At 43.3% G+C, this 13,851-nt stretch overlaps 1 protein-coding gene across 1 annotated transcript; it reads left to right on the top strand.

The window, feature by feature from the left end:
* The first annotated feature begins 4,561 nt into the window (after positions 1–4,561).
* On the top strand, positions 4,562–13,851 carry NDUFB2 (NADH:ubiquinone oxidoreductase subunit B2). The gene is made up of 4 exons (XM_024742496.1): positions 4,562–4,716; positions 9,454–9,598; positions 11,055–11,153; positions 13,773–13,851. The coding sequence occupies exons 1-3, from the start codon at positions 4,619–4,621 to the stop codon at positions 11,127–11,129; spliced, it is 318 nt and encodes a 105-aa protein (XP_024598264.1). The 5' UTR covers positions 4,562–4,618; the 3' UTR covers positions 11,130–11,153; positions 13,773–13,851.

Genomic DNA, 13,851 nt, shown 5'->3' with positions numbered 1-13,851 from the left:
GGAATTCCCCACAGTATTTTGTGGGTTTTGTTTGTTTGTTTTGTTTCAAATGTTTTGATTATGTGCCCTATTGGTAAAAAGATGCATATATTTATATATACATGCACATATATAAGTTTTATACAGGTGCTACCATCACTAGCCAATCTCTGGAGGCACAGCCTTCACTTAGGGCAAGTTTCACTGTATCTCAAATTATCCTCTGGACAGTTTAAAATATTTTTTGCCAACCTCTTGCTAAGTTGTATTATAAGGTAAAAGGAAAAAAACCACAATGATTAATGGTTAATGTGACATACTAGAGATAGGAACAGAATCAGCTCTGCCGTTCTTCTTAAAGATCCCCTGTGCTCACATATTAGCATTTAGATTCTGGTTTTCCTGAGCAACGTTCAGCCCCTTGTGCATTTGCCCAGGGTTAATTTCGGTTGATATTAATATATAGATAATATAATAAGTACATCCTGTTAACCAGGACTGGAAATCCACGGTAGCACTCAGTGACACTCCAGCAGCGAAGGAAGGAGTGGCGGCCACTGCCGCCCTCGGCACTGGGCTCATCTATGGATTATTGTCTCAAAGCTGGTCTGACGTGTGTCTGGCCCACATGGATGTAGAGGGTCGCAGGGTCAGCTTGTAGAGTGGATATCAGTAAAGCTTAATTTCTTGTTTTTGATAAAAATAATATTTTCCCCACATTCCAGTGGATTCTCCTGCTTGTTTTGGAGACCACGGCTCTAGACAGTGAGTGGAAGCTTGCTCTCTAAAAGTCCTGCTCTGACCACAGGACTAGATCCTTTCATTCTTTCCTTCTTAAGGCTAAAGGTTCTGTCTTTTAGGGAACAACTAAGGTTTAGTTGGACAGAGATTCCTTTGGTGCAGTTTTTTTTTCAGAGGGGTGGAGATGTTGTTTGTACCTTCCAGGTCTTGAGGGGAGGGCATTGGAATCAGGCAGTGAGGTGCTGGGGGGCTCCAGGTAGCCCTGTTCAGCTTCCTCCTCATGGGCAAGCCAGCCAGACATTCGGCACATACAGTTACACTGTGGGGGAGAGAAGGGGGCACTGACATACAGCAGGTGTCTCCCTGAGCGAACACCAGCACCACTGAGCCTTCCTTTAAAGCCAATGGATTCCATCAACCCACAGTGACATGTATTAGTTATCTATCACTGCATACAAACTACCCCCAAATGTAGCAGTTTAATACGACTACACTTGTTACCTCATAGTCTCTGCAGGTCAGAAATGTGGGTGCAGCTCAGCCGGTCCTCTGCTTAGTCTTGCACGCCTGCAGGCATCTTGGGGCTCCACGGGGGTGTTTGATGCCAAGCTCACTCATGTAGCTTCTTGTGGGCTGTTGGACCGAGGGCCTCAGTTCCTCAGGAGCCATTACGGCAGCAACAGAAAACGAATACAGGCTGGATTGAAGAGGAGAAAAATGGTTAATGGTTGTGCTTTAACACAGATAATTTGCTGATTTTTAAAAGAAGTATCTTAAAAATGCTAAACTTGATTTATACGTTCATCTTCATAAGGAGAAAAGGCTACTTCTTGGGTATAAGTAGATAAAGTGTCCAGCAGGGCATCTCCCCGAAGGAAGATCACAGCTCAATCCTAGTAAAGTAGATAGAACAAGATTCATTTCTGTGTTACTAAAACCACTGGAAAGATAAGTTCCTTTCTTCTTTACAAGGCTTATAGGGAAAGGGAGATCAAGCAAGCCTTTAAAAGTAGAAAATTAGGGAGTTCCCTGGTGGTCAGTGGTTAGGACTCGGCGCTTTCACTGCTGTGGCCCGAGTTCAATCCCTGGTCAGGGAACTGAGAACCCACAAGCCTTGCAGCAAGGCCAAAAAAGCCCCCCCAAAACCAAAAACCAAAAAAATAAAATAAAAATAGTAGAAAATTAAATAAACATGAAGTTGTGTAAACAAGTTTTTTTTTTTTTCCTTCCTCATCCCCCTGCTGTGTTCTCTATTTCTAGCTATGGGATAGATTTTTGATTTGGGATTAGATGCTATAATGTTAGGCCATTTAGAGTCTGTCCTCACAGTTTGTTATCTCACAGTTTGAATCTGATTTGCATGTCGAAGCTGAGAGCTCAGTGTCTGGGCTTGGCATCCTTTCCCTCACCTTCTAAAATGCATCCATTCAAATAGTGTGCTTATCTGAGAACCAAAAAGAGGGTCGTCATGCAACCTGCAAAAGGCAGTCAGGGATATTTGCCCTTGGTGTTTTTAGAGCATGTCTGCAAAACAAATATGCGTCGCTGTTACATAGTCAAAATAGTTTACTGATTGGGACCCTAAACTTTTTATAGCAAAAAGTCAGAATTTGTGATGCAAAACATTAGAGCTAAGGACCCCACAAATGGTCTATAGAACAATATTGCTTTAAATACAAGCCAGCATTAAAGTTAAAACTTTTTATTTTGTAATTCAGCAAGAAGGGGAAGGTAAATGAATTTTAGTTTACCTGAAAAGCTTTTGCTACCAGGAAAGGAAAGTATTAACAAAGCAATAAAAAATTGCTGAGCACACGCTGTGGGCCAGGTACTCTGTTAAATGGCTGATGAAAGGCACTGAGGCTTGGAGAAGTGACTTGTCCAAATTCATAGAGCTAATTGTTGGCAGAGCTGAGGTTTGAACTCCAGATCTTCAGACTCAAGTTCTATGCTTTTTTGTTTGTGTGTTTATGCTGTGTTTTTTTTTTTTTGTGTGGCCTAGGAATCACAGCATTGTTCTTTCCTGGGAGCAAGGCAGGCAGCTGTATAATATGGGCAGAGAGCTCCCTTAGGAAGGATGGAAAGCCCTGTCCTCCCAATTCGTGAACTTCCTATCTTAGTGATTTGTATATGTCACTAGGAAGGGTAAGCGGTGAATGGTAGCCCAGAGAAAGCCACACTATTGCATGTCAACTGGGAAGTCAACTTGCACCCAGAAAATAGTAAATTCTTTCCTATAATTTATATACTTAGAAGTTAAGAGGGCAGGAAAAGGCAGGGTGTGGGGGGATGAGTCCTATAGGGCCAGAGGTCAATCAATAAGTTCTTCAGAAGGGCATCATGGTAATCATAGCTTTATGTAAGCCTCTCTCCAGGGAGAGGGGTTTCCAGTTACAGGGCACATGGAGGCCCATATCTTGCCACAGAAGTAGCGTCAGTTATATTCAATGCACTCAAATCCCTAAATTCAGGTCTACATTTCTCTCCATAAGTTTCCTATTTTTCATGCTTATGACTCAGTGTGAAGTCTTCAGTGCTGGGCAGGTGATCCATTTCAAATCGAAATCTCTAAGGTGTGAGGCTGGCAGGTTAAGTTTATAATTTAATCAAATCTGGAAATTCTTGGGAAAACTATAACCTGTAAGTGGGGACCTTAAGAATTTGGGGGGACTTCCCTGGTGGTGCAGTGGTTGGGAGTCCACCTGCCAATGCAGGGGACACGGGTTCGTGCCCCGGTCCGGGAAGATCCCACATGCCGGGGAGCAACTAAGCCTGTGCGCCACAACTACTGAGGCTGCACTCTAGAGCCCGCGAGCCACAACTACTGAGCCTGCGCTCTAGAGCCCGCGAACCACAACTACTGAAGCCCGCGCGCCTAGAGCCCGTGCTCCGCAACAAGAGAACCTGTGTACCGCAACTAAGAGTAGCCCCCGCTCGCCGCAGCTAGAGAAAGCCTGCGCGCAGCAATGAAGATCCAACGCAGCCAAAAATAAATAAATTAAAAAAAAAGAATTTGGGGACTGGGGGAGGGGTGTCTAGAGAAGTCTGGAGTTCGTCCAGGACTTAATGGAAGGCAATATTAAGAGACAAAAGCCAAGAATCCAGAGCTGGCTCAGGATCAAGGAGGCATAAATTGGAGGCCTGCTAAAAGGCAGATTCCTTGGCCCTAATCCAGACGTAATATCTGGGGTCGGGCTCCTCAGGGGTTTCTGATACCACCAGTCCGGGTGCTGACATGTGGGAACGACTGGCTGCGGGTTGGTAATCAAGTTCAAGTTTGCAGAACAATACAACCATGAAGGCTTTAAAGAAACGGTTGAGCCTTTGCAGGAAAGAAGAGTACAGTGGACTAGCTTTGGGAAGGACATACTGTTTCAGAAAGGATGTGGCCTCCTAACACGGTCTGGAAGGGTAGTTAATTCAGGAGAGCAGGCAGGGAGGCGGGTCCAGGTCGGGTAACAGCATCTAGATAAGCACCGGTCAGGAGGAGCGAGCTCAGTTTCAGGGTTAAGTTTCTTAGCGCCCGCGTAACGAAGAGGGGCTCCTGAAGCGGAGCGCCGAGGCGCGGCACGCCCATCCAGGGGCTCCACCTAGCCGAGTTCTCCAGGGCCGGCTACACCATTCGCCTTTCAGAGGCGCCTCCTGACCATCAAAGCCACGGCGAGCCGGGTCCCTCCGTGTGGAGGGCGAGCTCAGCTAGCGGCCCCACGGTCCTCACAGCTGGGAAGAGCTTCCGACGCTAATTTGAGGCAGGAACTCCTCCTTCCCCGCCCGCCTCCGTACTTTCCCCTCCAGGAGATGGGCGGGGCGACGCTACTGACGTCACTGGGAGGGGCGCCAAAGGAAGTGACGTGAGCGGCGGTGCGGCCTGGGAATTGCTGACTGAACGTGGGCTGGCATGTCGGCTTTGACGCGTCTAGCGCCTTTAGCGCGCGTTGGAGGCCACTTCTTCAGGGGCCTACGCGCGCGGGCGGCTGGAGGCGCTGGAGTCCGTCAGTGAGTATTGCCTGCGGTGGGGGCTTCGCCTGCATCTAACGAAAAGTGCCAGTCTTCTGGACGCCCTCACCTTGACGCCGAGCCCCACGGGCAGATCCGGGTCTGCAGCGACCTCCACCCCGAGGCATGCTGGGACTCGTAGGCTGACGGCGTGACCCAGGGGCCCGGGAGAGGGGGGTCGTGGGGCGGGGAGCTCTGCTCGCTCGGCAGGTTGAAGTGTGTTTCGGGCGGGCCCTGCCCCAGCGGGAGCCTGCCCTCGGGAACTTGACAGTTGAACGTGGAGACGGCTGGAGCTAATCTGGAAGCGAGAGCAGGAGTTGGGGAGGCGAGGGCGTTGCCGGTGTAGTTTGAAGCGTCAAGTTCGAGGCAAGGTGAGACAGGAGACCTTGGGACGTAGGGAAGGAATGGTAGAGAGTCCTTATTCCTGGCTCAGGGGTTTCGAACGCAGGCGATAATCGGTCGTTGAGAGGTTTTAATCAGACGCCATGCGGCCAGATTTTAATTCTGAAAAATTACTGTGGTTGCAGACTAGAGAATTAGTTCTTTAAGGCACGGGCGTGGAGGCAGTCACCCGTAGAGAGTGCCGAAGGGTGGGAAGAGAAGAGAGCCAAAAGTAAATGCTTGGGCAATATCGGAATTTTTCTTTTTTTAAAGTATTTTTTTGAGCAGTTTTAAGTTCACATAAAAATTGAGTGGAAGGTACCGAGATTTCCCATAAATCCCCAGACCCACACGTGCATAGCTTTCTGCATAATCAACATCCCCAACCTGAGCGGTACATTTGTTACAGTTGATGAGCCTACACTGACATATTATTATCACCCAAAGTCCCATACTATAGAGTTCACCTTTGCAACACCAGAATTTAAAGAGTGAGCAAAAGCAGAGTCACCCATGATGTAGCCCAAGAAACCGGCTGGAGAGCATAGTGCTGGGATGCCAGGGGAGGGCACGTCTACCAAAAAGGAGTTGGTAGTGCAGAGAGGTTCAGTAAGAGCAGGACTGAAAATAGTACATTGGATTTCTCCAAGTAATGGGCCAGGCCCCTTACACCATGATCTACACTTTACCAAGAGGCGGTGCAGAATAGTGGTTAAAAGCAGGATTCAGCCCCCAAAGTGCCTCTGTTCAAATCTCATCTCTGCCACACTTTTGCTGTATGGCTTGGAAAAGTTTCATGATCTTTTAATAACTGAGTTTTCTCACCCACATAATGGGGATAATAATGTTGACTTCCAGGTAAGTAAATGAATAACAAATCTCTAAAATGTTTTAAGAGGGCTGCTGGTGCCTACTAAGGATCATACAAGTATTGTGTAACTGAGACCAGGAAAATTAAAGGGAGTGACTTGCCTAAAGCCATGTGTCTATTAAGGATATGGAGCTGGGACAGGTGTGGGGTGGCGAGAAGGAAAAGGCATGTGTGACCTGAGCAAGGACAGAGATGGAGAGCCACCAACAATAGCCCTTGACCTGCATGGGAAGACTAGGGGGTGTTCCTCTTCACCGAGGTCTTGGTACTTCCGTAACACACCGTATTTCACAGTATGTGAATACTTAAGTCAGTAGGTTTTCTGGAGAGTCTTTCTAGGTGCTGGGGATAGAGCAGAATACAAGAAAGATAATGGAGCTTACATTCTGGAGAGAGGACACAACAAGTAGGAAAGAACATGTTTAGGTACTCTTAAGTGGCATGAAGGAAAACGGGATTAATCTAGTGAGTGTCTGGGTTTGGTGGGTGGGTTATTATACCTAGGATGATGTGGGAATGCAGGCCTGAAGGTTTGATTTGAACTAAGACCTAAGTGATGAGTAGTCAGCCATGCAAAAATGCCAGGAAGAGCTTCTCAGACGAAGGAGACAGCAAGTGAAAAGGTTCTGAGTGCTGATAATGGGCAAGCAAGCTGGTGAGGGGACAGTGGTAGAGAGACAAGCAGGGCCCCGATTAGGCTGGGCCTTGTAGGACAAGGCCTTATTCTAAGAATGATGGCAGGCTGTTGGAGGCTTTAAGCAGGAAAGTAATATGATCTGGTTTATGTTTTATTTTTTTACACTTTTTAAATTGCATTTTATTTTTCTTTTTTGAATTTATTTTTTATACAGCAGGTTCTTATTATCTATTTTATACATATTAGTGTATATATGTCAATCCCAGTCTCCCAGTTCATCCTTGGTTTATGTTTTAAAAAGGTAACTTTAATGGAGCGTTATGGTGCTTGCTTTTTTTTTTTTTAAACTTGACACTTAAAAACCCTGGGTTGGAACAGCCATTATTTCTTTGGATATTGTTTCTTCCCCATTCTGTTTTCTTCTTATAGGACACGAATTAGGCATATATTGGGTTTTCTCATCCTTCTAACCTCTTTTCATATTTTTTAGCTGTGTCTAATCCTGGCTTTAATCCTTTTTATTTCAAATGATTACATTTTATTTCTAGAAATTCTGTTGTTTCAAACTTGATCTTTATAGTTTCTTGTTCCTTGCTCTTAATTTCAAACTTTTATTTAAAAATAACGTGTTTCCTGTATTATAAATTGTAATTATCCATTTTTCAAGTCTTGTATATTTGATACTGCTGTCTGTTGTTTTGCTGATTCTCACTCATAGTGTCTTATTTCCTTGTAATTTTTGACTGTGAGCTTTTCCTGGAACTTTTATCTGTCAGAATTCTTTGAGGTCTTGCTTCTCAGGGGTTCAGAGAATCCAATACCACTTTAAAATCTTGGGCTGAGGTTCTCTTGGACCATAATGTCCAAAACCCAGGTAGTGTGAATTTGGGTGTATCACCTGAGGACTGGCTACTGGTAACAAATTCCTGTTCCCTTCTTCATGGCAGGTTTATGTCCCATTCACTCTTATATCATGGGGCTGCAGCTTTCTTCAGGGGTCTAGTAATTAGACTTCTCATCTTGCGTGGGCCCCAGGCTTCTCCTGTCTCCCACAGCTGTCCAGGTAGAGGGTCACAGAGTCTGGGGAACAGCAGAAACCCTCAGGGCGAAGGCCAGCTTCAGTGCTCATGTAGTTTCCAGGTCTTGTTTTAACTTGGGTTTTGCCCTTGGTAGATTCCTTTCTTTTGTGTCTGGTCAATGACTTATTAAAAATTAAAAAAAAAATCTCAACTACTATTGTAGTTGTTTCCATTTGGAGGGTTGTTCAGCTTGTCTAGTTTGCCATAGTGCAGTTAACAGCCTGTCTTGGAACATAACATTAGATGTTTGTGGAATGTTTATATTCCTTAATCATGGCAGTTGTTATGTCATGCATTCCTTTTCTCTAATTGCAGTGTTTCAAATTTTGTTCAAAAAGATTTCCACCTTGCAGTCAGTGATCCACTTATTTCAAGTCATAGTTAAAACATGTCACTCTAGCAGTAATTAAATGTGGAGAGTTTCTGGGAATGGGTTTAAACTATAATTCTCAAATCTTATTTTAAATGAGTTTAACTGATGGGTACTTATTACTAGGCTATATCCAAAACCTATCAAAGAGGAAGCCTGTTGTTACAATATATTGAATTCCCACCCCCATGGTTTATTTATATAATGTAGTATCTATATGCAGATAGATCCTGAATAGATACTGTTAAATAAAATTGGCATACAGAAACAGTATGATAAATTCAGGGTGTAAAGCAGTGATGCTTGACGGAAACTTTTTTTACTTATTTTTATTTTTGGCTGTGCTGGGTCTTCGTTGCTGTGCTGGGCTTCCTCTAGTTGTGGCGCATGGGGGCTACTCTTCATTACAGTGTGCAGGCTTCTCACTGCGGTGGCTCCTTTTGTTGCGGAGCACGGGCTCTAGGCGCACGGGCTTCAGTAGTTGTGGCACGTGGGCTCAGTCGTTGTGGCTTGTGGTCTCTAGAGCGCAGGCTCAGTAGTTGTGGTGCATGGGCTTAGTTGCTCTGTGGCATGTGGTATCTTCCCAGACCAGGGTTCGAACCTGTGTCCCCCTGCATTGGCAGGGAGATTCTTGACCACTACACCACCAGGGAAGTTCCTCTCTTTAAATTTTCTATATCCATTTGTATGTAATAGCATACATATAGCTGCTGAATAGGACTTGAAAGTAGCCCCATTAAGTACAAATTCTATTATTTGAATTAGATTCAACCTGTGATAATTACAGTCCAGCTGAATAACATGAGGATAGCTCATATGGATCATATTCCTCACCTTGTCAACAGTAAATGAAAACACAAAAACCAGAAAGGCTTGTTCAAACTTACTGTTTAAGACTCTGCTTTGCTCAGTGCTTTTGGCTTATTAAAAAGGGTCTGCTGAGTCCTCTTTTCCATAAAGTGGTCTTTTAATAAAGATTGTAATAGAGCAGAGACATAATTTGCCTTTGAAATAGATGGCTAACCAGACAAAATAAATTTGATTTGTTTTTCTGGATAAGCTAGTGACTTACTACTACAGGTTTATGATTCCTTAATCAAAACCCTTGGGGCCAGTACCCCATAGTCAGCACATTCATATTTCTGGTGTAAACTACATGAATATTCACTAAATGAAAATCATAATTAGCCTCTTGTCAATTCAGGCCAGTTTTTGCTGCTGTACAAGTTTAAAGCAACTTCTGAAAAAGGAGTATTTCGAGGGACTGTGGAGCACTGCCATTCTGTATTTCGTGGAGGAGATGAGAAAGGTTCAGTTTCTGGCTGTAACTCAAAGTTTTGGATGAGTTCATACTTTGAAGATATAGCAAGCTGCTTAACATTTTCGTTTTGTCACATAGTGCTGGTGGAGGTGTGCATATCAAGCCCCAGTACAGGCAGTTTCCCCAGCTGACCAGATCCCAGGTGATCAAGGCAGAGTTCTTCAGTGCAACCATGTGGTTCTGGATTCTCTGGCGCTTTTGGCATGACTCAGATGCCGTGCTGGTAAGTGCAGGAGAAGAATTCTTGTCCTTTGGGTATGGGGAGGGAAGATCTCTTAATAGCTTACCTTGTTTCTTTTGTCTGTTTGTAGACTGTTTTTCAACCTGGATGTATCTCTTCACCACATTGTCCTTATGTATATGCAGGAATCCTTTTATTTTATGAAACATATTGTCTCTGACCTTTTCCACTCAAGGATGTATATTACATGTAGGTGGCCCATGTCTTACGGTTTCTGTTTGGTGGCCATATTTGGAAGGGAGAATATAGAAGCTAATTCTCTTACTTTCCAAGCTAGGGTAGGGGGTTCATCAGAAGGTTAAGTTTCACAGTTAAGTGCCTTTAAATGATAAATGTTATTTAGTCTGTCCTGAGGCCCAAGGCAGCCAAGGTTGAGGTGGGATGGATGTGGGCTAACTTCCCTCAGGAGGGAAGTTAGTTACTGGTGACTTTCTAACATGTCATTGGCCTCAAAAGGAGCTTTTAATCACATTTGCACAGATGCTATTCTCTAGGAAATTACACCTTGAAGCCGTTGAAATCCATGCTTATTGATCCAGAATACTTTGAATTTTAGTAAATTTGGGGTTTCTTTTAGGATAGGGAAAAATCTTAAATTTATACAGTGAGTTCTAGAAGCATCAGGTTGATTAATATCCCACTTCTCTTACAATTTCTCTGTGCCCTTGTCACCCAGTAGGGAGCTGCATGGTGTCTGTGGCAGCACATAGACACCTTTATCTCACTGTAGGTCAGCTGTCAGGATTGTTGTGTGGCTGTCTGGCATGAGATAATGATGCAGCCGAATATGCCCTAGATCAGGACACACAAGGAATGCTTCCAAATCTCCCAGCAGGAATGACAGGACAGTTTGAGACCTTATGTTTTGTCAGGGATTCAAGAGATTGTTGTGACATGCGGTATCTTTGCAATCTGTTGTCTCCGTACCGCCCACGCTCCATCACAAACACATACTCAAATGCTGGCTTAGGCCAGTAGCTCCAAAATGGCAAGGCTTTTAAAATTCAGGCCATAGCTCATTTTGAACAGATTGAAGAATAGCTGGACCATCAGATAGTTGAAGGAGAATTTGTTCCTGTGGTATGTCGAGGATTTTTTTTTTTTTTTTTTTTTTTGTGGTATGTGGGCCTCTCACTGTAGTGGCCTCTCCCGCTGCGGAGCACAGGCTCCGGACGCGCAGGCTTAGTGGCCATGGCTCACGGGCCTAGCCGCTCCGCGGCATATGGGATCTTCCTGGACCGGGGCACGAACCCCTGTCCCCTGCATTGGCAGGCGGACTCTCAACCAGTGCTCCACCAGGGAAGCCCAAGGATTTTTTTTTTAATCACATTTTTTTTCAACATTTCTTTTAAAATGTAACCAGTTGTATGGAGTGTAGATTCTTTTAGTTGCGTGAAGTATAGATTCATGAACTTTGTTTTTAATTGGTTGTCATTAGGGCCACTTTCCATATCCAGATCCTTCCCAGTGGACGGATGAAGAATTAGGTATCCTTCCTGATGATGAAGACTGAAAATGTAGACTCAACTCTTTCCAAGTGAGTATACTCCAAGTTTCTTTTTAAAGTTATATTTAACTTTTGTCAGTAAACATGTTTTGACTTTGCACCTATCATGGTCTCAAAGAAACAGTGCATTTTATAACAGCATGAAGAACAATTAACACATCATGTCTAATTTCTGTCTTTGGTATTTTCACATTTGCTGTCATTCTGCCCCCCTTTTCCCCATACACACTTTTAGTCTCATCTTCCTTTTCATGTTTAAAAAAATTATTTTTTCCTAAGCTATGTTACAGTTTAGGGTCCCATTTATCTATCTATTGATCAAAGACTTTTTTTTTTTTTTTTTTTGCGGTACGTGGGCCTCTTACTGCTGTGGCCTCTCCTGTTGTGGAGCACAGGCTCCGGACGCGCAGGCTCAGCGGCCATGGCTCATGGGCCCAGCCGCTCCGTGCGCGGCATGTGGGATTTTCCCGGGCCGGGGCACGAACCCGCGTCCCCTGCATCGGCAGGCGGACTCTCAACCACTGCGCCACCAGGGAAGCCCGATCAAAGACTTTTTAAGCACCAACAATGCACAGGGCTTAAAGTGTTGGACAAGATAGATACGGAGCTTGTTTGTAGTTGCAAAAAAAGTACAGTGTTCTACCTTCAGCTTTTTAATGGAAAATTTGAGCATACGGGAATGTTACAATATGGAATGGCATGGAATTAACTCTTTAAACAGTAAAAGGTTGTGGCCCTTTCATTTTCCAAATCAGGAAGTCAGAGAGAGTTTTTCTTTCAAAAGGAAGATACTAGGAGGAGTTCCTTTCCCCACAAATCCCTCACGGATTAAGACATTCTCATTTAATATGATTTTAAATTAATCACTGCATGGATAATAGACCTAAAAATAAAACCCAAACTCTTAAAGCTTCTAAAAGAAAGTACAAGAGAGTATCTTCATAATCCTAAGGCACACAAAAGCACTGATGTAAAAAAAACTTGATAAATTTGATTTAGCCTAATCAAAAATTTCTGCTATCAAAAGATACCATTAAGGAAATAAATATACAAGCCACTAATTGGGAAAAAATACAGCATGTATATCCAACAAAGGGCTTGTATCTAGTATATGTAAAGAACCTCTATAATCAACAAAAATTAGATGAACAACCCAATTGAAAAATGGGCAAAGGCCTTGAGCAGATACTTGACAAAAGAAGATATATGAATGGCCAGTAATCACATGAAAAAAGGCCCTTAATATCATTAATCACCAGGGAAATGCAAATTAAAACTACAGTAAGATATCATTTGTACCCACTAGAAAGACTGACAACTTTAAATGCTGATGACAGTATGGAGCAGCTGGAATATTTGCCAGTAAGAATGTAATAAGGTACAACAATTCTGTAGAATTATTTGGCAGTTTCTAATGAAGTTAAACACGTATATCCTAGGATTCAACGATTTTATTCCTAGGCATTTAGTCAAGGGAAATGAAAATAATATGGCCATCCGTACAGAATTTTTCATAGCAATTTTTTTCTTAGTATCTCCAAACTAGACCTAACTGTACATCAGTGAGAGAATGGATAAACATATTACAGTATATTCCTTCAATTGAGTAATAATTCAGCAATTAAAAATAACAAGTTACTGGGCTTCCCTGGTGGCGCAGTGGTTGGGAGTCCGCCTGCCGATGCAGGGGACGCGGGTTCGTGCCCCGGTCCGGGAGGATCCCACATGCTGCGGAGCGGCTGGGCCCGTGAGCCATGGCCGCTGAGCCTGTGCTCCGCAACGGGAGAGGCCATGACAGGGAGAGGCCCGCGTACCGCAAAAAAAACACAAAAAAACAAGTTACAAGACAGTCATTTAGGTAAATCTCAAAATCATCATATTAAGCAAAAAGAGTGAGTCACTTAAAAGTACTAATAACGAATGATTCCATTTATATGAAGTCTGCAAACTGGTGATACTCATCTGTAGAGGTAGAGTTGGGGGTTGGGTTTATGTGGGTACATACAGTTGTCAGAATTCGTTGAACTAGACCTTTAATATCTGCGCATTTTATCTTTAATTACACCACAATAAAAATGTAGAACAAAAAAATTAACCATTGTACATTAATAATTGCCATCATTCAAAATACCTTGGAAATTGTTTTAAAGGATAGGAAGCATTAAGAGACAGTTAAGTGTTCCCATTAAATCATACTACTAGTATTGCTATTATTTTAATTCGAAGGAGCTTATTGACATGAAAATCACAGCAGTTTTGTGTATATGGGGGCAGGTGGTGGTGGGGCAAACAGTGAAGCTGTTTTATAGCTCGTTTCCTGTCGCTGGCTTTCCTATGGACAAGAGTCCTTACCAGGCCTTACAAGGTCCTTACCAGGCCTCTTGTTTCCCTAGTGTTAACGGCTCTGCCAGCACTAGCCTCTTCCTATTTTCTTACATAATTTCCAGTATTCCTGTACATAGTCATTAACATTTTAACGGCTAGACTGTAAACCCTTTGAGAAATCTGCAAGGTGATTTGACTCTTCTGCAAGGCTACTCACATGACTGATGCTCAATGAATGCTTGAATAACTGAATGAACAAGAATGATGGATTTGAATTATTGAAAATAAAAGTTCTTAAAGCTTTTCACTTTTGTTTCCTTGCAGGAGCCAGCTGAGAATTTCAAGAAGTTACAGACATCATATTGTATACTAAGTTGTAAATTAAAGTTTTGGTCAAGAATGA

This window comes from Neophocaena asiaeorientalis, unplaced genomic scaffold (assembly GCF_003031525.2).
Source record: "Neophocaena asiaeorientalis asiaeorientalis breed wild unplaced genomic scaffold, Neophocaena_asiaeorientalis_V1.1 scaffold598, whole genome shotgun sequence".
Taxonomy (NCBI): domain Eukaryota; kingdom Metazoa; phylum Chordata; class Mammalia; order Artiodactyla; family Phocoenidae; genus Neophocaena; species Neophocaena asiaeorientalis.
Note: the sequence above shows the minus strand (reverse complement) of the source record. Positions and strands in the feature narration are given on the sequence as shown.